General features: G+C 47.8%; 2 protein-coding genes across 7 annotated transcripts; one reads left to right on the forward strand and one right to left on the reverse strand.

The window, feature by feature from the left end:
* Positions 1-537: 537 nt before the first annotated feature.
* Positions 538-9,274, reverse strand: PLAGL2 (PLAG1 like zinc finger 2). 3 transcript variants are annotated; one of them, XM_083618855.1, is made up of 4 exons: positions 9,142-9,274; positions 6,360-6,460; positions 5,579-5,944; positions 538-4,987 (listed from the first exon to the last, which is right to left on the reverse strand). In XM_083618855.1, exons 3-4 carry the CDS (start codon positions 5,827-5,829, stop codon positions 3,784-3,786), a joined length of 1,455 nt encoding a protein of 484 aa, XP_083474981.1. In that variant the 5' UTR covers positions 5,830-5,944; positions 6,360-6,460; positions 9,142-9,274; the 3' UTR covers positions 538-3,783. The 3 variants fall into 3 exon arrangements, with proteins under 3 accessions (XP_083474981.1, XP_083474982.1, XP_083474983.1); XM_083618856.1 differs by having other exon boundaries at positions 9,148-9,250; XM_083618857.1 differs by lacking the exon at positions 6,360-6,460 and having other exon boundaries at positions 9,142-9,264.
* Positions 9,275-9,401: 127 nt separating this feature from the next.
* POFUT1 (protein O-fucosyltransferase 1) lies at positions 9,402-20,891 on the forward strand (the record flags this gene model as incomplete). Of its 4 annotated transcripts, none has more annotated exons than XM_083618884.1 (7): positions 9,402-9,751; positions 12,681-12,798; positions 13,735-13,917; positions 14,728-14,840; positions 16,930-17,122; positions 18,236-18,478; positions 18,993-20,891. In XM_083618884.1, the coding sequence occupies 7 exons, from the start codon at positions 9,402-9,404 to the stop codon at positions 19,179-19,181; spliced, it is 1,389 nt and encodes a 462-aa protein (XP_083475010.1). In that variant the 3' UTR covers positions 19,182-20,891. The 4 variants fall into 4 exon arrangements, with proteins under 4 accessions (XP_083475010.1, XP_083475011.1, XP_083475012.1 ...); XM_083618885.1 differs by having other exon boundaries at positions 9,436-9,751; positions 12,677-12,798; XM_083618886.1 differs by lacking the exon at positions 9,402-9,751 and adding an exon at positions 9,908-10,065 and having other exon boundaries at positions 12,677-12,798.
* Between the last annotated feature and the right edge of the window lie 1,290 nt (positions 20,892-22,181).

Below are 22,181 nucleotides of genomic sequence, written 5' to 3' on the forward strand. Positions count from 1 at the left end.
GGCCTCAATGAAATTAACTTACAGTAGCTTAACACTAAGAAAATATCCTTATTTCCACCGGCTATAAGTTTGCAGAACTAGTTGTCATTAAGTGTAATAATGGGATAAAGATTAACAGCTACTAGGTAAGATAATCAGCTCATCTTACTTTTCAAGGTAACCTGAAAGCCGTGGTATTCTGTGGGCTGTATACTGAACATCTTTGAGGTTGACCTGCCTAACCCAGAGCATCAGGAGCTGTTGAGGCAGGAAACGCTTCCTACTGACCTTAATAGTATAGCTCAGGTGCAGGAGACATAGCTAGCCCTGCTTCTTGCCAGAATACAGTTGTCCAAGGTAGTTCAAATTTGGTGAGATTCCTGGACTGCTATTTTCCCTCTGAAAAGATCCATGTAAATAATAAAATGTAGTTCAACCCGTACTTTGTACTACAAGGTAGCTGGGTCTTGCCTCTTCATTACATGGTAGAGAATGGCAGATGTAGAGTGCCAAAGAAATTTTCAGCACAGCATTAAACTGAATATCACAAAGATTCCTATCTTAAGTGTTGCTTCCTTCCCACTGCCTAGTTGTGACACTAGGCTACCCACAGAATCAGACAATTTCACTCCTGAGTAAAGCTAAGAGGGGTGGAGGAAGTACCCCACCCCCCAAAAAAAAACTTCAGTGGAAACTTAGTTCTGCACAGAGAGAATGCCCTGGTAGGGGGAAAGAAGATTCTGCCACATTTCTCCTCCTCACCCCAGTTTGAGCTGGTCTGTGCTTTTTCCTCCTGCAAAATGCATCCTGGCTGAACAACACAGGGACATGATGGCAAATCTTACATATGTAACATGTGAACATAGCTTCAGTGGATGGTTCTCACTCAAGTTCTTACCCCACTCCAAATTATTAGCAGAGAAATATTTTGGTGTAAATGTGAATACTAAGCTTGGGGTCCAAGATGGCTTTGAATTACTAGGCGGGGTTGGGGAGGGACAAAGATCTTACCTATATCTTTGTCAGGTAATAGAGCAAAGAAACACAACTCATGGAGACACATTCTAAAGAACAAGGGCTAGAGCCTGAAATATTCTCCCGAGTCAGACTTTTGTCAAAACTCAAGGCTGGAAGCAGTAAAGCAGGCAACAGACAAGGCAGGAATTGCCAAAAACTGGAAGAGTCACACAACAAAAAGGCAACTCAGCCTGGGAAAATCTTGGGTCAGTTACGTTCAAAAGTCTGAAGAAGGTAGAAGTGTGGAGATTTATCACAAGTGTCGAGGTAGGGATGTGGTGAGGATTGCATAAGAGACTGTGCAGCAATTTCTGGAAAAAGAGAGGAACAGGAAACACAACTGAGGTATTTAAAAATACTGAATGATAAGGAGAAGCCCAGACACTCTCCTATTTACCCAGCGCAAGGCACTCGCTGAAATTAGAAAGGCAACGTCTTAAAAACAGATCAAGAAGCATGGCTTGTGGAACTCACTTTCACATGCTATTGTTGAGGTAAGTATAATGCAAAATACTAAACTGATATGAAAAAATTCCAGCTAGAGAAGGGCTAGCTAAGCCTACAAAGCCTGTCCTTGCAGGAGGGGGAATCCTGTACTGAAAGCATCTAAACACTGGAAGGCAATGGGAGAAAACCCCAGACCTTAAAAGCAAACTGGAACTAGTAGAAAACAAACTTGCTATGTATCTGCTGAAGCAGAAGGGGCTCCAGAGAGACCACTAACTACGTCTTAGGATGAAGGCAGAGGTAGGCCTATACCCAGGCAAGCAAGAGAAACAGATCCTACTGTCTTAACCCCTACTCCACCCCATATATTTATTTATATATGTATATATGTATGTATATATATATCTGAGGTATGAAGAAGTGAACATCTGGGGCTCGTGAAGATACCCTGAAGTGCCACACAGGCAGACTGACCCCAAACGAGGTTACCAAGTGCGAGTTCATAAGGACAGGGAAGAAGGGAACCTACTTCATGAGGTATTTGCTGTGATAAGAGACAGAATAGTCCAGGAAAGCAGCTTGCTGAAATGGCAAGGGAAAAAGGAAGTGGAATCCAAGCAAGAGGGAGAAAGGAAGCAGCAAACCCAGCACGCAAATGCATGATGGAGAAGCAGAAACCCAGGAGCAACTGGGAAGCACCAATGGGCCCAGTTCATCAACTTGCCTTGGAAGACAAAGCACGCAAGAACCCTGAACTGTCGCAGAAGAAGCAGACAGCAACCCGGACAGCCACTGCACTCTTTGCACGTCCCCACCCTTTGGTTTTCTGTATGGGTGCAAGATCGCAGAAAACACTACGAAGCAGCCCTCATTTTAACTGGGTAACACATTCCTGGAGCACAGGGGAAACGCTAGGAACTGGCTGTGCAAGAGAGGGGGGGAAGGAAAATCCAGGGGGTCTTACAAAGGAATGCAAGGTCCCAAGGAGACAAAAGAGGAGAGGAAGTTGTCAGAAGCACACCCATGGCGCAGGAACAAGGGTATGAAGGCATACTGAGAACACGACACAGCTGGGTCAAAGTTGCCACCCACAAATGCTGCCAAACTTCCTTCAAGAGGCAAGTGGCACAAGTCTTGCTGAGCCACCGGGAGAGCAAGACTGTGACCCTATTCCTTTGGGCAAAGGAACGGCCTGGGCATGCCCACTCCAATGCCTATGAGGCTGAAATACTAAGCTCTGTGGCTACTGCAAAGCACAGCCCAGTGGCTTCCTCCAACAAGCACTGGGGTGAGGTAGAAGGAAGTTTCTTCTCAGGACTTGTTGCTGCTGGGCTGAAGCGTTGGCTTCTCTCAGCAAGCTCCTTTGTGCTTCAAAGCCAAGGACCAAGTGTCAATTGCAAGGCATTGTGGCAGACCTCAGCGCTGAACTTAAGTAAGCCACAGAAGTGGGGAGAAGCCCTCAAGCAACGAGCTTCCATTAACAGGTGAGGCTGTGGTCCACTCCCCTCCATCCCTGCGTATGCTTTGGGAAAGAGTGCTCACAAATACAGAAAAGCAAGCCGGGCTGTTTGGGCTGCAGGATCCTTCTGACCCACGCTGAGATTTAAGGGAACATGACCTACAGAGCAGTCAGCTAAATTGGCAAAAGCAATCCATAGTCAGTTTTGCTTTCCCCACAGGGGAAGAAATGGAAGTAGTGAAGTGAAATCAGGGCAACCCGATTCCATTGTGTAAACAGTGTGCAAGCTGCGCCAGAAACAAGGACGGTGTTCCTGGCGCTTCCTGATTTGCAATGGTGGGGGTGAGGGGTGGGGGGGGGAAGACTTTTTACGGGTGCGTAAACACGATTCGGTTGGAATGAGTCTTAATGAAGCGGCTCTGAAAAAAGGAAGTGTTGATTCTGCACACACTCAGCATTGTGTGGGCGCAACCAGGAGGGGTGATGTGGGAAGGGCAGCAGGCGACAACAGGCTCTTCCAGCCTTCCCCGTGGACTGAGGTGCTGAAATGCAGAAGAAATGTTGTGCCCTAACGTGAGGCAGACCCCCGATTCAATCACCTCCTAAAGTGGAATGAGGACGGAAGCCCCAAGGAAGGTCAGTGTGATGCCGGATTTACCAAACAAAGAAGGTTGGGGAAATACCTGAATTTCTATTTGCTGCAACCTACACACTGTCAGGGACTGAGCCGCACATCAAAGTCCGCATGGCAGTTCCAGTCCACGCAGGCACTCCTCCCCTCAAGCCTTCCCAGCCTATGGTAGGAAGGAGAACAAATCTGGGCACCCTTGCCGTACACAATCCACACGCCGAAGGAAAGTCCCATTCTTTCCCCAGCTGCCTCACTGGAACGCTTGGTGAAAACGTGGCAAGGTGGTTGCACCCAAGCCAGGAGAGAACATGGAGGGCAGCGAGTGAAGTGCTCCGAAGCCAAGGGAGGTCGCAGCTCCTGGCGCCTCTTGCGGTGGCAAAGTGGTGAGGAGTGACTGGGTCTCTCCCTGTGAATACCCCATGACCAGACCCGCCGAGGACACGGGAGGGTTGCATGATGGGAGGTTCAAGGGGAGGAAGCCCAGGAGATGGGAGAAGTCCATGTTAGCAGCACAGAGAGCCTCAGAAAGCAGAGCGGGGCTCTTGGAGAGCAGAGTCTCCTCCAGGGTGATAGGCTGAGGAGAGGACGAGGATGGCTCACCAGGCACAAGGGACAGGCCTCCAGGGAGCTCTGCCAAACAGCTGTCCACCTCTGTTTTGGGGAGCTTGTCAGGCAAGTATGAGGTAGATCCAAGCTGGTACTTTGGGGGAGGTTGTGGTGGGGAGGAGGACTCCAGGGGGTAGCTCATTCCCATTGGCAGAGGGTTGGGGACTAAAGAATGGGGCATTCCTGAGCTGGGCATGGTGGGGACATGTGCCCCATACATGCCCATTGGCAGCATCCCAGGGAAGCTCTTACTGTTCATCACATCCCGGGATGCCATGCACAAGACGGGGCTCAGTTCCTCTTTCACTGCAACGGCTGAGCTGCAGCTGAGGAGGCCCAGCATGTCCACTGGCTCCGTCTTGATCTTCAGCAGTTCTTGGGAGTGGCTCTTCTTCATGTGTCTGGTCAGGTGGTCTTTGCGGCCAAATCGCTGGGCGCAGTACTGGCACAGGAAGTCCTTCCGGCCCGTGTGCACGACCAGGTGCCTCCTCACATCTTTGCGAGTGTAGAAGCGGCGGTCGCAGTGGTCACACGGGTGCTTCTTCTCCTTCACGCTGCCCGAGGGCCTCCGGGAGTGGGCCTTGAGGTGCTCCAGCAGGACTTGGGTGCTCTCAAACATCTGCAAGCACACTTTGCAGCTGAGATCGCCACTGGCAGCAGCATGCATGGCCAGGTGGCGCCGGTAGCCGAGCTTGGTGTTGTAGTTCTTGCCGCACTCTGGGCAGTGGAGAGCTTCTTTGTTGGGGTCATGTGTCTGCAGGTGGTTGCGAAGGTGGTCCTTGCGGTGGAACATCTTCTCACAGTACATGCATTGGTGGGGCTTCTGGGCAGAATGGGTGGCCAAGTGCCTTGCGGGGAAAAGACGCACAGGTTATAAGCAGCTTGCTTGTGTCCCTGCCCCCGCCCCCAGCACCACAAAAGCTGGGCAGGTTAGCTTGGGAAAGGAGATTCTCCTCTTCCCAGTTTTAAGAGTTATAGGAGTGAAGGAGAGCAAAGAATTTGACATTTGCCACACCCATCCACACATCTTACACCATTCAGATCACAAAAGGGACCTGGGGGGAGAATGCTATGGAGGCTTGTGTGGCGAGGTCTGTTGCCTTTCACCAAACTTTTCATCTATGGCCGCATAGTGTAAGTTATCCTTCCTACGCTTGGGAAACACTGCTCTAAAACAAACCTGTTCCATGGCCAAGTTTGAACCTGAGGCTGCTCCGTCCTAGCCCAACCCTCCAATCCAGGGGTATCCAAACTTTTTTCAAAAAGGGCTAGATTTGATGAAGTGAACATGCATGAGGGCCGACCAAAGTTTTTGACCTTTTAGGGTTGAAGTTGTTGAGCTGCTTTTTGCAGTTTGCCCAAGGTGATAAACTGCAGCAGGGGCCAGATTAAACTGTCTGGCGGGCCAAATTAGGCTCTAACCCATCCCCCCTACATACCTGTAGAGCTTGTACTTGGAAGCAAAGGCCTTGCCACAGTGCACTTGAGGGCAGCCGTACGGTCTCTGCTCTGGGTTTGCTCTCAGCTTATCCACACTGGGGAAGGAGGCTCCTGACGGTTCGTGCTGGCATTTCCCTTGGCTCTCGCTTTCTCGGCCCTTGGGGCGGGGGACTAGTTTCCAGCCCGTCTCCTCCTCCTCCTGCTTTGCATCTTGAATCCAGTTGGGGACGCTGGTGAAGAATGCGGTCATGGCAGGCCTAGCAGAGGAGGGCCAAATGAAGCAGAAGGCCTGCCCATGGGCATCTCACTGGTATAGTCACACCCACTGACAATTTTCAAAAGTTTCAGCAAGAAGAGGTTGCTACCTGGAATGATGAATTGCGTGATTAAGGGAAGTGAACGGACACATGCACAGAGCAGGGGGGACAAGACTCCACATTTTAAATCTACTTTTAGGCACCAGCCCTATTCTGAGTACAGGAAAAGATTTAGATTCCTAGACGTCAACATCAACCTTTAAAGAGCACTTGTGACTTGTTTTCGGTTTCAATATTTAAAGAAGAGATTATTACCACAATCTTAAATGCCAATGCGAGTGTATAATTATTGCAGCAACAGTGGAAATCTGTCTGCTTTAAAAAAAAAAGGCTCAGGACACAGTCCAGCTCATGTTGAGGTTTCATTACTGACACAGTCTGTCTTGGATTCAGTGTATGACACTCCTTTTACTTTTGCAAATGCCTGATAAAAGAGATGGCATTTACCTTACCCAACACTTACCCACTGAACTAGTACACTGCTTTAATCAGGTGAGCTGCATGATGTAAGGGCAGGGGTGGGAACCTTTTCCAGTCTCAGGGACGCCTTGCCTTCTGGGCAACCTTCAGGAGGCAAAAGTGGAGAGAGCAACTCATGTAACTTTTACCTTTGTACATTGGGCTAGTTGCTGCACCCCCTCCCCCTCACACTTCTTTATATGCTCTACCCAGGCCAGCAAGAGGCATAGCCAGCCAGGCAAAGCAGTGGGGGGGGGAGCAGGACCCATAAATTCCCACTCTGCTATAAGGCCTGGTATACTCCCACTTGGGCGATGGAAACCACATCGTTACAATCCAAATTCCAGGAGTGTTGGAGGTGACCTTTCATAACCTGAGAATAAAGTATCTTGCCTGCTCCACCCCATTCCTCTGTTGATCTTCTAAATACAGATGTCACTTTTTCAATTGCTATTGGGAAAATGTATTTGGGGATGAGACGAGTGATCTGGGAGCAGCAGCCCCATAGCAATGGAAGCCAAGGAGATGGAGGAAAGACCTGATAACTGCTCAGCTGGCAAGACCACATGAACACTTTCTACAGCAGCTCTGAGATTTCTGAATTACAGTGGTGCCTCGCAAGACGAAATTAATCCGTTCCGCCTTGCGGTTTTTTCGTCTTGTGAAGCACGGCTATTAGCGGCTTAGCGGCTATTAACGGCTTAGCAGCTATTAACGGCTTAGCGGCTTTAAGAAAAAGGAAACAAACTCGCAAGAACTCGCAAGATGTTTCGTCTCGCTTCGATCGTCTAGCGAAGCGACGCAAAAACCGAAAAACCCTTTCATCTTGCGCGTTTTTCGTTTTGCGAGGCATTCGTCTTGCGGGGCACCACTGTAACAGCCGTAAGTTAAGAACAAAAAAGTCACAGCACCTTAATGTCCTCATCTTGGCCTAATAGGTACATAATTATTGTTTACATTTTACATCTGGGAGAATGAAGAATGCCCTTGTTTTTGTTTTGTCATTTACATTGTTAAATTTCAAATGCTTTTTGGGAAAGATTGGGCTAACGTACTCCGTAAAGCACCACAACAGTGATGGTCCTGTGTAAACATCACATCGTTTTCAGAAGATGGCTGGGTCAGAGTTCTTCATTGTACACGCCCTGGTACCTCTCAGCTGCTTTCTCATACTAAAATTATGCCCCTCAACCAGCTTCAAAAGGAGCTGAAACCAAACAGCTTAGAGGCCCCAACCTTCTGACTATAGCCTCATCCCTGCCATTTCACTTAATTCATAAAGCTTACTGTTGATCCTTGTTCAACTGACGTTCCCTACTCGCATCACCTGCCAGACGGATGCCAAGATTTATTTTTAATGTGATTGTTGTGCTTGCACATCTGCCTGGGAATTTGGCAAGCCAACAGGGCAGGCTGCCATTCTGCTGGGGCCAAGTGTTTCCATCCAAGTAGGTCAAATCAGGACAAGGCCATGTGACCTTCTCAGGGAAGGTGGGCACAAAGCCAGAGCTCCAGCACTTTTCTTCTCTCATGGCCTTCCCTCTCCAGGCAGAAAAGAAACTGCCCATCAGCACTCTGGACAGTGAGCATGCAGAAGCAAGGGAAAGCCTTCTGCACACAGCCAAGGGCTCAAGTAAGACCTGAGCGGCTAAAATGCTGTTTGTGTGGCTGAGGCACATTGCTTCTACTGCATCCAAGACTCAGGGAACCCTCTACGAACAAACAGGTGCAGAAAGTGCTTAACCTAGTTTTATGGAAGAAGTGAGGATTGAAGGGGGAGAACAGGGCAAGCAGAGCTCATAGCACTAAAATCCCATACACTCCTCTACTACGGGACGCCTCCAGGTTTTTCACGTTTATTTTAAGGGGAGAGAAACTATGGAGTTCTCTGTGTATTTTCTCTCTTGGCAACGGAATATGGGAGTCAGCCTCATTCCAAGCCATGATTACCGTATTTTTCGCTCTATAAGATGCACCAGACCACAAGACGCACCTAGTTTTTGGAGGAGGAAAACCAAGGAAAAAAATATTCTGAATCTCAGAGGCCAGAACAGCAAGAGGGATCGCTGCGCAGTGAAAGCAGCAATTCCTCTCGCTTTTCTGGCTTCTGTGATAGCTGCACAGCCTGCATTCGCTCCACAAGACGCACACACATTCCCCCTTACTTTTTAGGAGGGAAAAAGTGAGTCTTATAGAGCAAAAAATACGGTACTGTCTCAATCGGGCCCAAAATGGTCTGCTCTGATTGGCAGCAGCAGCTTAGGGGCAGAAAAGGTCTTTCCCAACACCTCCCACCGGATCCTTTTCACGCCAGAGGTTGATCCTGGAGCCTCCTGCATGCCCAGGACCCGCAGCGACACCACTGACCCTTCCCTCCAAAAGGCACAGAGGCTGGTGTCTTCCTAGCTACGACCCCCCCCCCCACTCTGCCCTTCTTCAGCCCCAGGGCTCCTTCCTCCAGTCCGGTCCCTGCTTCCACCTGCAACGAAGCAGAGCTGCACCTGCTCTTCCTGCCCGCCCGTTTCCCAACTTAGGTCTGGAAGCTCCTCGGGGCAGGGGACTGACCTTTGTTGTGGCTCTGTAAACACGCGTGCACGGCGCTTACTGGAATATGATGGCCTATCTGAGGAGAGGGAGGGTGTCCCTAACATTGGAGGGGGGTTCTTATAATGGCGCCCCGAACTCCATTAACCCCCCCGCCACCCCCGCGCATGCGTACTTTCGAGAAACCGTCCCCACCCCACCCCCACTAATACACAACCCCTCAAGGCCGCTCGCTCGCTCACCCCCACCCCGCGAGTCGCTTCCCTCCGCTGGCTCGTCCCGGCTGGAGGAAAAGGCGAGGAAGACGACGACGAAGGCGGGCCCAGCTCTTGTTGTGGTAACTGAGCGGGCGGCGGAGGCCCCATGACCGGAGGCTGCGGGGAAGAGGAACCGCTCCGTGAGGAGAAGGAGGCGGCGGCGGCGGCTGAGGGGACTGAGGCGGCGGCGGTTCGTTCGCCTTTATTTTCCTCTCGCGGGCTCGCTCGCGCCCCTCAAGGCCTCCATGGCGCCACATCCGGCCCAGACCGGAAGCCGCCTCGGCCCGGCCGCTCTGCCCTCACGAGCGCCGCCGCCGCCGCGGGGCGTGCCGGGAAAAGGGGCCGGTCGCCATGGAGACGGGCGCGGCCTAGCCCGGCCTAGCGAGGCAGCTTCTCTCCCGCTAAACTCTACGAGCCGAAGCCGCTTCTTCCAAGCCGGAGGAAGAGACGGAGGGAGGCATGGCTGCTCCCGGGAAGGAGGCGGTCGGCGTCGCGGGCCTGCAGCTGCTGCTCGTCCTGTTCCACCTGGGCAGCGGAGGCGAAGGCGGCGGCGCCTGGGACCCGTCGGGATACTTACTCTACTGCCCCTGCATGGGTGAGGCGGCGGGGGGCGCTTCCTTTCCTCCCCTCCCAGGGCGCCACTCGGGTATCACCGTCCCCTCTCCCCCCCCCTTCTTTCCCCGTTCCTCTCGTAGGCCGTGGCTCTGTAGGCCGGGGGCTCTGAGGGGGCCTTCTCGGTGCCATTGGACTACAACTCCCATCATCCCTCACCGCGGGCCGCGCTGGCTGCTGGGAGTGGAAGTCCAGCCGTACCTGTTTCTTTTTCATAACTTACTCAAAATCAAGCAAATGTTTGAAGTGGAGATGGAGTAATAACCACACTTGCTGTCGCTGAGAATATACGTTAAGGTTCACGTGGGGGTTTGTTTGTTTTGCTGCATGCAGGGATGTAAAGGGGCAGCTGATGGATAATCATTTTGACAAATTCTGGAGGGTGTTAACTAGAGTTTAACTGAGAACAATGCACAGGGATAGGGGCACATCTTGGACATATCTTATGCGGAGAGTGGGAAGCTGGTTTTGGAAAACTGTATTAAATTGAGTTAATTTGGCAATGATTTGTAATACAGTGGTACCTCAGGTTACATACGCTTCAGGTTACAGACTTCGCTAACCCAGAAATTGTACCTCGGGTGAAGAACTTTGCTTCAGGATGAGAACAGAAATCACGTGACGGCGGCAGCAGGAGGCCCCATTAGCTAAAGTGGTGCTTCAGGTTAAGAACAGTTTCAGGTTAAGAACGGACCTCCAGAACGAATTACCATATTTTTCGCCCTAGAAGGCGCACCGGCCCATTGGACGCACCTAGTTTTCAGAGGGGGAAATCAAGGAAAAAAATATGATCCCCCCCCCAGGTCTGGGAGTAGCGGACAGGCTGCACGCAGCCTGTCCGCTACTCCAAGACCTTCTCCCTGCTTTTGTGGGAGGTGGAGGAATTCCCCCACCTCCCGCAAAAGCCCACAGGAGCCGCGTGCGACTCCTGCGGGCTTTTCGACCAGGAGGGAGAAGGGACTGAAACGGCCAGTCAGTCCCATCTCCCTCCTTGGGGAAAAGCCCCCATCTCCCGCAAAAGCCCACAGGAGGGAGAAGGGACTGACTCAGCCAGTCAGTCCCTTCTCCCTCCTTGGGGAAAAGCCCCCAAGAGCCGCACAGCCTTTAAAGAGCGCGCAGCTCAAAGCGGGGTCGGGGAGCAGTGTGAAGGCGTCGCTCGCCTTCCCGCTGCCCCCCATCCTCTGGGGCTGGTGATGAGGGAAGCGCTGCGCTCCCCCACCGCCAGCCTCAAAGAGCAGACTCTCCTGGCTTCAGCGAAAGCAACGCAAAGCCTCCGGAGCAGGCTTCGGAGGCTTCGCGTTGCTATCGCTGAAGCCAAGGAGCCTGCATTCGCCCCAAAGGACGCACACACATTTTCCCGTCATTTTTGGAGGGGAAAAAGTGCGTCCTATAGGGCAAAAAATATGGTAAGTACTTACCACTGTACTGTAATTCAGAAAATCAATAAAAATAATTGGCAGTGAAGTCCAGTCATACCTGGAGGCCGCAGATTCACATCTTTTTTTCTCCTCTGTTCCTTTTACCTTTTTGTAAAAAAACCAAAAACCAACATCTCGTTTCTTCTGCTGTGCTTTTTTGTAACTTGGGATGCTGCCTTGCCCTCAAGGTGGGTCGCGGTCCGTCTAGCTCAGTGTTGCTTGCACTGACTGGCAGTAGCTTCCTTGGATTGCAAAAGCAAGAGTCCTTCCCAGGCCTCTATGGCCTTTTAAATTGTATGTGTGGAAGGCTCTTACTAAGCCTCTTACTGTTTTGTTTATTATATTATGTATTTTTGTGTTTTTAATACTGCAAACTGCACTGTGGTCCTTGGATGAAGGGTGGCATCTAAAATTAATTCGTATTAATGATAATATTGGGGGTCGAACCTGGGACCTTGTGCATGCAAAACAGGTGCTCTGCAGTTGAGTTACGACCTTTTACAAGACTGTTTCCTCCTGTCGGTCAGATGATGGGTCAGAGGGACAAGTTCAGTCCTGCTGGGTGCTGCTGCGCTAGTGTGTTTTCCACAGGGCAAAGCAGACCTGTGCTGCCAGCAGACTTGAACCTTCTGCTCATCATTTGGTGAGCAGAGAGTTCCATCCTGCTGGGTGCTGCTTCACCAGCATGTTCCTGGTGGGACTGCTGCCCTGTAGGTTATTGTTAGGTTGCTGCATGCTACTATTGCATTATAGGTTAGGGAGTGACCTGCTTGTGGTTCTTGATCAACCTGTGGTGTGTTGGACTCCTATGTAACGGTTCCTATTCTCTGCAGTGGAGTACACCAATTAGAAGATAAATGTTAAAAGTCAAGAAAATAATACAATGGACTTAAAGTGTGTGTGTGTGTGTGTGTGTGTGTGAGATTTAAAGACTGCTAAACTTTTATAAGCTCCCTGGGCAAGCTTTCAATTAAGGTGACAGCAACTGTGATTTTTATTTCAGCTATGTAAATAGCCACTTGATTATTCGATATGGGTATAATTTGCCTCCAGGTTATCAGACGTCTCATTGCCACCTTCCTTGATACCGCTTTCTGAGAGCATTCCAAATAAATCCACAGAGGTCAGAAGTCTTGCTATCCAAGTATACTTTCATCTGTTAGTCCTTTGTGCAATAAGTTTCTTATACTTTTGTCAGAGTTTCCTTGTTATTTGGAAGTAATTATTGGTTGTCATTGAATACTAGGACTTTTTTTAATGGGGGGAGAGGACCTCTGCAAGCTTCTGTGGGTTGGGAATAGTTCCAGAGTCCTAACATTTATGCGACTTGCCTTATGCTTAAGCTTTGTGAACAATTCAACATAATGAAGGAAGATCTGCAGCATTTTGAGTTTGGCAGCCATGTAGTTCTTCAGTATGAAGTTTCCCTAGGCTTGTTGCTCTGCCCCAGCCTGGTGACTAAGAAACAGGTCTTTATGTTCTATTTCAAGGGAGATTTGGGAACCAAGCAGACCATTTTCTGGGCTCTTTGGCGTTTGCTAAAATGGTGAATCGGACCTTAGCTGTGCCCCCCTGGATTGAGTACCGGTATCACAGGCCTCCCTACACAAATGTAAGTAGTTCTGAGAACTTCTGAGGTATATTTGGGTTCTGTGCTTTTGGAATGCTAAGTACCGTATTTTTCGCCCTATAGGACGCACTTTTTCCCCTCCAAAAATGAAGGGGAAATCTGTGTGCGTCCTATGGGGTGAATGCAGGATTTCGCTGAAGCTTGGAGAGCGAGAGGGGTCGGTGCGCACTGACCCCTCTCGCTCTCCAGGCTTCAGGAAGCTATCAGCAAGCCTGGGGAGCCCATGGGAGTTCCCACAGGGCTCCCTAGGCTGCGGATAGCAGCCTGCTGCCCGGAGCGCGGGGTGCACTGAAGCAGAGCGCCCCGCACTTCAGGCAGATATCCGCAAGCCTGGGGAGCCCGCGGGAGTTCCCGCAGGGCTCCCTAGGCTGCGAATAGCAGCCTGCTGCCTGGAGCGCGGGGCGCGCTGAAGCCATGCCTGGGGTGAATAAATTTTTTTCTTTATTTCCCCCCAAAAAAACTAGGTGCGTCCTATGGGCCGGTGCGTCCTATAGGGCGAAAAATACGGTATTTTCCCAAAGCCACACATAAGCAGGCTCAGTGAATAGGTCCTTGGAACAGATGAGTTAATTCTGCTGGTGTTGGGTGCTACCTACATTTTGTATACCTTGTACAAGCAAAAAAAAAAATAGTTTTCAACCATTAAGCTCTGGTCCCCCTCTAGTCTTTAATTAGCCAACTGCAGGTCTTGAAAGCTCTCCTGGCCTCTGCTTCAAGCTGGAGTTTCATGGATAGTGAAGGAGTCAATAGTACATCAAACCTGCAAATCTGACAGACCAGGGTAGACTAGGCTTTGGAAATCCTTCAGCCCTTTACGTTATGCTGCTCGCTTTTCCTTCAGACGGTTGTGGATTCACTATTGCTGGAACAGTTATGTGTGTGGACAGGCTCCTAAACTCTGTTCTCTTTGCATTGCAGCAGCACGTTCCCTACAAAGAATACTTCAAGCTGGCGCCTCTCCTGGAGTACCACCGGGTCATCACTTTGGAGGAATTTATGGAAAAGTTGGCACCCATCCACTGGCCTCCTGGCAAGCGAGTGGCATACTGCTTTGAAGCAGCGGCTCAGAGGAGTGCTGACAAAAGGACTTGCCCCATGAAGGTAAGAGTCTTTCTCATCCCTGAGGTGCCTTCTGTAACCCTGGGCTGTAGTAAAAGCTCTGCTGCTGCCGTTCTTCTAAATCAAGAAAAAAGCACACCAAGAACTCTGGCCAGTATAAGTTTCAATAGTGGGAGTGGTCCGTACTCGCGAATCAATAGTCAATTGTAACAAAAACTAATCCATTCAAAAGTATGTATTCTGACAAGGATTACAAACTCAAACAGAGATTACAAATTCAAACTCATAAGGATATGTATAACACAATAATTTGTTACAGTATTAGAGCTAAGAGTTCATGTTAGTCCATAGTCAGATTTGACGTGAAGATCTTAGTTTCAATCATTGAGCAGAAGTCAATTATGGATCAGAAATTATGGATAAGAAACCAGGACAGGGCCCTGTTTCGATGTATTCACCTTCATCAGCTGGAAGTATCAAACACTGCATGAAAATACATTTAAATTCTAAATTATCATAAATTATAAAACAGTATTATGCAACAGCTAGCTAGGGACCATGGGAGTTGTAGGCCAAAAACATCAGGAGGGCTGAGTTTGAGGAAGTTTGTTCTAGATAATGTTCTGTGGATCATTTCAGTGTGTTTGTATTTAACTTCATTTCATCCTCTCTATACTTGGAAAGCTTCTGGTAAACTTACACACAGGTTTCAGTGGGGGCGGGATTATGGAATATGGGCTGTGTCAGTTAGGAGCTTGCGGCTCCCGTAGCAACTGCAAAGCTGCCTGTTCCTCTGGCCTGCCTCACCTTTCATCTTCCGCAGTGAACAAGCAGCTGCCTTTGCTTTTGCAGGATGGAAACCCCTTTGGCCCCTTTTGGGATCAGTTTGCTGTGGATTTCGATAGGTCAGAGCTGTTTGGAGGCCTCTCCTTCAGTGCCTCTTACAAGGACCACTGGATTCGAAGGTAGCAAGTGTCGCTTGGGGGTGCCATTGGGCGAAGGGCATGGTTAGGCACTGGGCACATTTCTCCATTGCTGCTCTGGCTTGTAAAGGGTTCTTGGAAATCATCTTCATCATCTTTTATTTGTATCCCGCCCACCCCAGCTGAAACCGCGCTCAGGGCGGCTAACGTCAGACATATAACTGTTGGGATGCTGCAGTTGGCAAGGCCCCAGCTGGCTCCAGCCCACCGGCCAACGTGCCAGTCAAACTCCAGTCCTTGGTGCAGCATGAATCTGCAACCCAGAGCTTCAGAAGCTGGGCACGCAACTCAGCAGAGTAAACGCACAACAGAAGTGGCAGGGAGAGGCTGTGTAAAGCATATTTACAGGCAGTTTATTCAGCATACATGAGGACAAAAGGAAAAACATGTCTTCTCCCTTTCATGTCCAAGCAAGCAGCATAAGCAGTAGCTATACACACAACGGAAGTTCCCAGCAAGCTGTGCTGGAGTGTAAACAGACATGTGACATACAACAATTCCACACATCTGTTAAGGTGGAACGGAATATCTTAACAATAACATTGGTATAAAATCAAACAATAATTAAATTACCTCCTAAAAAACAAGTCAGTATCAAATTAAAATCTAATTAGATGGCTTTCCGCAGGATTAGGGTTGGGAACATAGCTGTCAACTTTCAGATTTGAAAATAAGGGATCAGCAGCCTCACCTGTCCCGGGGACAGTCTACGGGATATCTAACAATCCGGGATAGCAGCGGAAAGCAGCGGGAAATTGCGCTGGAATAAGAGAATTTCTCGCAAAAAAAAGGGAAGGTTGACAGCTATGGTTGGGAACAGTAAATGCTCATCAGGCCCAACTGCTTACGCTGTTCTTATATGGACCTGTGAGAATGCTGGGAGGCCTCTTTCATACTAGTTCTTATACAAAAAGAGAAGGGGATTCAGGCTGAGCCCTGACCAAAGGCCTGGCAGAACAACTCCGTCTTGCAGGCCCTGCAGAAAGATGCCAAATCCCGCAGGGCCCTGATCTCTTGTGGCAGAGTGTTCCACCAGGCCGGGGCCAAGGCCAGCCTAATCTCCCTGAGGCCTGGAATCTCCAAGATGTTGTTCTTTGCAGACCATAAAGAAAGATGAACAAGTATCCTGCCTTTCCACACGGATGGCAACCAAGGTGATTTAACAACAAGAAAACACAAAAACAGACAAAATATAATATCAGACAAAAACTGAGCAGATAAATGCCTTGATAATAACATTACATTTTCCATTGAGGATGGGATAAGAAGCTGTGGCATATAGCAAAATAGGGGTCTTTCTGGTTCCTATTTTTGGGAGATGACCATCTGGGTCCATTAGGCTTTCCTCTAAATCATTTAGGAAAAAGCTAAACAATGTGGGGGCGAAAATACAGCCCAGTCTCACTCTCCTTGCCATCCCAGTACAATCTGAAAGTTGGCCCACATCTAACCTGCAGTTTGCTATCACTGCTCAGAGCTTTAATAAGGAAGAAGAGTCGCATAACGGTCTTTGGGTGGTACGTGTTTTGTAAGAAGTTCAAGGATCTTGGGCAGTAGAACTAGGAAAGATGTCTCCAGCTCTGAGACCATAAGACACTGCTGCCAGTTGGCATGCGTAGGGCAAAGGTCTGTGACAGTATTAGGCAGGTGCATGCATGCATAACTAAAGTCTGCTTGCTTAGTCTGTTGATTTTTCAGAGATTGCTGCCATAGTTTAAAATACAGGGAGGTGCACTTTGCAACTTCTTTCCCCTAAGGAGGCACGCCTAAGCTCCAGTATGCAAATATTTGGGAGGTGATGCAAAGCGTCTGGGGAATTAGGAAGTTCTTATGAGCTGAAGAGCATGACAACAGAAATGCAAAATACAGATTAACTTTATTCGGGTTAGCATATTCTTCATAAATCTTGTTAGTAATTCATCTCTTTGTTGTAGGTGTGTTAAAAAAAATTTTTAACTAGAAAAAAGCATTTGCATTAAAAGTTCTCAACAGGAAAAACTGAGTAGCACTGGTGCGAGCAAACATGGCAAGTTGTAGCTCCTGTTGATCTTTCCACTGTGTCTTTTACTAGGTTTCCCTCCTCTGAACATCCTGTTGTGGCTCTTCCGGGGGCACCAGCCCAGTTTCCAGTTCTGGAAGAGTACCGGTCCCTGCATCAGTACATGGTATGGTCTGATGAGATGGTGAACAAAGGCGAGTCCTATATTAATTCGTTCCTGGTCAGACCCTACGTGGGAATCCATTTGCGTGTCGGTTCAGACTGGGTATGGTTCTTACATATACTTCCATGGGGACTGTAATGTGGGATGCACTGTAATAGAGTCTTGACTGGCAGCTTCTAGCTCTATATGAATAAAAAAGGGAGAGGGTGGGGCTGTTAAGAACATATGCTGATTCAGAACAAAATACTACCTAGCTCAGCATCCTGTTGCCTACCTAGGGCCATCCTTTGCCAGCTGGGTGCCTCTGGGAAGCTCATAAGCAGGAGTTGAGATCAGGTACCCTCTCTCTGTTTTCTTCCCCAGCAGCTGGTGATATTCAGATCCTGAAGGGGTGTACACATTGTGACTTGCAGTTATTGACAGCTTCCTGCATACTTGAACTAGACTGTTTGGGGATGGGAATATAACTGAAGCTAATAATAATAATAATAATAATAATAATACATTTTATTTATACCCTGCCCTCCCTGGCTCAGGGCAGTTAACACCAATAAAATCACAGTAAAAGCATAATAGGGGGGAAAGGGGGGGGAGAGAGAGACAATTTAAAATACAGGTTAAAATGCAGCCTCATTTTAAAATAGCCGATAAATCAAGACCATAAGGGGAGGGAAACATAAGGGTCAGACTGAATCCAAACCAAAGGCCAGGCGGAACAGCTCTGCCTTGCAGGCCCTGCAGAAAGATGTCAAGTCCCGCAGGGCCCTAGTCTTTTGTGACAGAGCGTTCCACCAAGTCGGGGCCAGTACTGAAAAGGCCCTGGCCCTAGTTGAGACCAATCTAGCCACCTTGCGAACTGGGACCTCCAAAATGTTGTCATTTGTGGACCTTAAGGTCCTCCACGGGGCATACCAGGAGAGGCGGTCCCGTAGGTACGTGGGTCCTGGGCCGCATAGGGCTTTAAAGGTCAAAACCAGCACCTTAAACCTGACCCTGTACTCCACTGGGAGCCAGTGCAGTTGGTAAAGCACTGGATGAATGTGATCCTGCGGCAAGGACCCTCCATTAGCAATGTGGTTTTTTTGCCTGCTTTGGCTAGCTGTATGGAATTCTCCTTCTCCATTGCTATGAAGTCCTCCTACCTTGTATGATGCTCTGTTTCTTACCACTTCTACCTGTGTGTGATGTTCTGTTTTTCTCCTCCCCCCGCCTTAGAAAAATGCATGCAATATGTTGAAAGATGGCACTGCTGGGTCTCATTTAATGGCGTCGCCACAGTGTGTGGGCTATGATCGGAACACTGCTGCACCCCTTACCATGGATATGTGTCTGCCAGGCTTGAAAGAGATAAAACGAGCGCTAAGACTCTGGGTGAAGAAGACAGATGCAAAAGCTGTGTACATCGCCAGTGACTCTGAACCTTATACGAAGGAAATACAGCAGCTTTTCAAACAAAAGGTAATGTCCTGCTGGAGCAATGAGTAGTTACTGGTGGTGCAAACTTCACTGCTTTTCTCTCTCTGGGTGTATGCTTTGGAAATATTAATATCTTGCCTTCTCAGATGGAGGAATCGGGGGCTTACAGCAGGGATGGGCAGAAGAAAGTTTGGGCTCTACTGGGTCTTTGAGTGATTTGACAGATGTTTTGGCAACACAGTTCTTTTGCTCAGAATATATGATGCGGTTGCATTAGATATAGAGGTAGCTGAACACTACTTTGGAAATCATTCAGGTGACTTTCCACATGGCAAACCCATTGTGGTAGTTCTTGAACCAAGGACTGTAAGACAGAACGGCATCCAACAGACTCCGTCTGAAAGATACTCTGGGAACCTGAAGGTGTTATAGAAAGGTGCAGCTTGATGAAACAAGTTCAGGTGGGGGGATAGATATACAGTTTGTGGCAAATGCCACGTCTGCTTGTGTGTGTTCACTTTCAATCACTGGGCTCTGCTTGTTTTCCCCTTTTCAGATAAAAGTGGTGTACCTGCAGCCTGAAGTGCCCCAGGTAGATTTGTACATTCTCAGCAAGTCTGACCACTTCATTGGAAACTGTGTTTCGTCCTTTACTGCCTTTGTGAAAAGAGAACGCGATGTGCATGGGAGACCCTCGTCCTTTTTTGGCATGGACTATCCACCCACATCAAGGGACGAATTGTAGCCCCTAGAGGAAGAGATGCCTTTCGACCCACTACTTACATACAGTTCTCATAAATACAGTTCTCAAAGCAAGCACTGGATATATCTGGATTCTACAGGTTCATCCTCATGGCATTCCTTGAATATTACTAGAATGTGACCTGAAAGGAGAAGTGGATGACTTCCAAGAAACATTCCCTCCTCCCACAGTTGTGGTTCAAATGAGCAAACCCACTCCGTTCCTCTCTTCCCCTTTCTGTGCTGTCTTGCTACCTCTTCTGGAATTAATGACTCGTCTGGTGCTTCCTTAATGTACAGTATTCTCAAGACAGCTTGTTCACTGACAAGAAATGTTCTGACATTAAGAACTGGGAACCAGCAGATACGTTCTCAGTTGTGCAACCGACTGACATTTGCCTTGTGTGCTTTTGTTTTCTGAGCTGCCAAATGGGTTTAATTCCCATTCCCCCTTGCTGGGAGTGGGGAGACTATAAGCAAATGATTTTGCTATCAGCTGTGACACTTTATGGGACTTTCAGAGATGTTTTAGTCCTAATAACTCTGGTGCCCTGTGGACCAGTTCTGTTTGAGGCAATTCCCAGGTAGCATAGAGATACCTTTTTTTTTTAATCCTATTACACAAGAGCCTTTTAGAGCAGTTTTGTATTTTACAAAATTGGCAGTCTAAGCACTGTACACAGTATAAAATAGAAGTTAAGAAATAATCTCCTTTTTGAAACACCATAATAATCCGTAAATCAAATATTATGCACCTTTTATTGGGCCCATTTGCAACTTCGCTGAGAGCTCAGTGCATCAATTGCATTTTAATGGCTTTTGGTGGGTCAGCAATCATGTCTTTCTGAGCTCTCTATTCTGGAAACCCAGCCTGGCTGCCATCTTGAAAGTATTTTGTTGCATTGAGCAGGGGCTTGGACTAGGAGACCTCCAAGATTCCTTCCAACTCTTGTACACTCATTCTTTGAGCATCCCTTTTATGTTTAGAAGCTGTGACCTTTTAAAAGTCTCTGAAAGGAATAACCACTTGGTCCACTTTGAATTGCAGATATTTACTTTGAGTCTCTTGAAAAGAGGAGCCAACAGATAGTGGATCTTGATTTTTTTGTTTTAAAGTATTTTATGCACTTTTCTCTGCATAATTGCTCTGAAATCATGATTCAGCTTTCTCGATGTACATCTGAACTATGCTCACTAATTTACCTGTAGAGTTTTCCCACAGAAAAATCCTCAGGCAGGAGATCTGCAAACTGTCAGGTTACTTAGTTCATGTTATGTTTTCTCATCACATCAGTAGTAACTTTCTGTGGTGACAGCGCAGCATCATACCCTCTGATAATTATCTGCTCCTGTGCATTCAGTTGACAAATTGTCCTGGCTGCTGACTGCAAGCCTGAACTATCCTTCCATCTGCACTCTATATTAAGACTGAATATGTTGTGCTGGGGGAGAGAACTTTCTGGAGCTTTCTATTTGCTTTATTGGGCTTGAATTGCACAGACAGCATCGTTACCTTCTGTATCTTCCTTTTAGGTGTTGATGAAACAATCTTGCGATAGCAGGATTGAATTGCAAATGAACTTTTCCTAGGTTTGTTTGCTGGTGGTAGCAGTATTGCCTCCAGTCTCTTTTCTGTCTTCCTCTGCCATCTTCTGAAAAAACTGGTTCATAAATGCTAACAGTTTCGGCTGACCAGTAAACACTTTTATAAGCAGCAACTTTGCAAGTTTATTAATTTAATCACTACCTTGCATCCCTTACTTTATTGATAGTGAATTATCACTGGCAAGCTACAAATCTGAAAACCAGCATTGTATTTGCTGGAGACGTCTTTGCTCATCTTTATGCAGTACTGAAGAAGTTTGTTTAAAGGTTCAGTCTTAAAAGGTGTAGAGAAGCACTAGGCTTGGAAGAGAAATGCAGTTCCTGTGTCCTAGTTTTGGTAGATTCTGCAGTGAAACCATGTCTTCCAAAGCTACCTGTAATATGGATGATAATGATGGTGATGATCGAATGAAAAAAAAGACTCTCAATAGATTGTCCAGGAATGTTTATGAAGAACAAAAAAAAAACCCAAGAAAGGCTGAGGCTTTGACAGCACATGGAGATGATCTCTGACTTCATCTGTTAGGTGGGATCCTCCCTTCTGCTTGAGCTTCTGAAAGAATCAGTATTTTGATTCCAAAGATCAGTAAGTGCCACAATATTTCCGACTGGAGCAGCAAGAACAAACAGTTACTCTTCTGCAATTCGTCAATAAGCATAAGAATATAGCAATTTCCTTGATGGATCAGGCAAAGGTCCATCTTAAACCAACCTTTTGTTCCCAACAGCAGCCATCCAGAAGACAATGGCAGGGCCTGAAGGCAGCAGTTCTCCTCACCAGCTCACCTCCACCTTGTATATCAAGTTATATTGCCATATGGAAGTTCTGATTACCTGTTATGGCTAATGGCCGTTTGTAGATTTCACCTCCCAAGAATCTGACAAAAAGCTGCTTTACTGCCTGATAAACCCATGGCTAGCTCCACATATTATCAAAGGAAGTTTCATAGATTCAATTATGTCCTGTGACAAAACTTACCTTTTTTGTCTGCCTGGCAGTAGGTGGTTTGGTCTGTTTTGTTAGACGAACCTGGGTTTCCAGTATTATGAGAGGTAAGGGGAATCTCCCTTTTTGCTCTCCACGCTATTCATAGTTTTGTAAACTCTTTATCATGTATGCAAAGTTACTCTGCAGTTCATATATTTATATATAAAGCCCACTGTCTCTTAGCCAGCACTGAAGCATCAACATTAATATCTGGAGGCTTCCTAATGGGCATGAGAATCCTCTGTGCTATACCTTCAATATATCTTGCCTCTTTGTGGGAGGAAATGCCAACCTCTGGTTTTAAATGCAATTAATGAATTTTTTTTAAGGTGGCAATCCTGTACACCAGGCTTCCTCAACCTTGGCCCTCCAGATGTTTTGAGACTACAGTTCCCATCATCCCTGACCACT

The sequence above is a fragment of the Podarcis filfolensis genome (assembly GCF_964270895.1).
Source record: "Podarcis filfolensis genome assembly, chromosome: 6".
NCBI lineage: Eukaryota > Metazoa > Chordata > Lepidosauria > Squamata > Lacertidae > Podarcis > Podarcis filfolensis.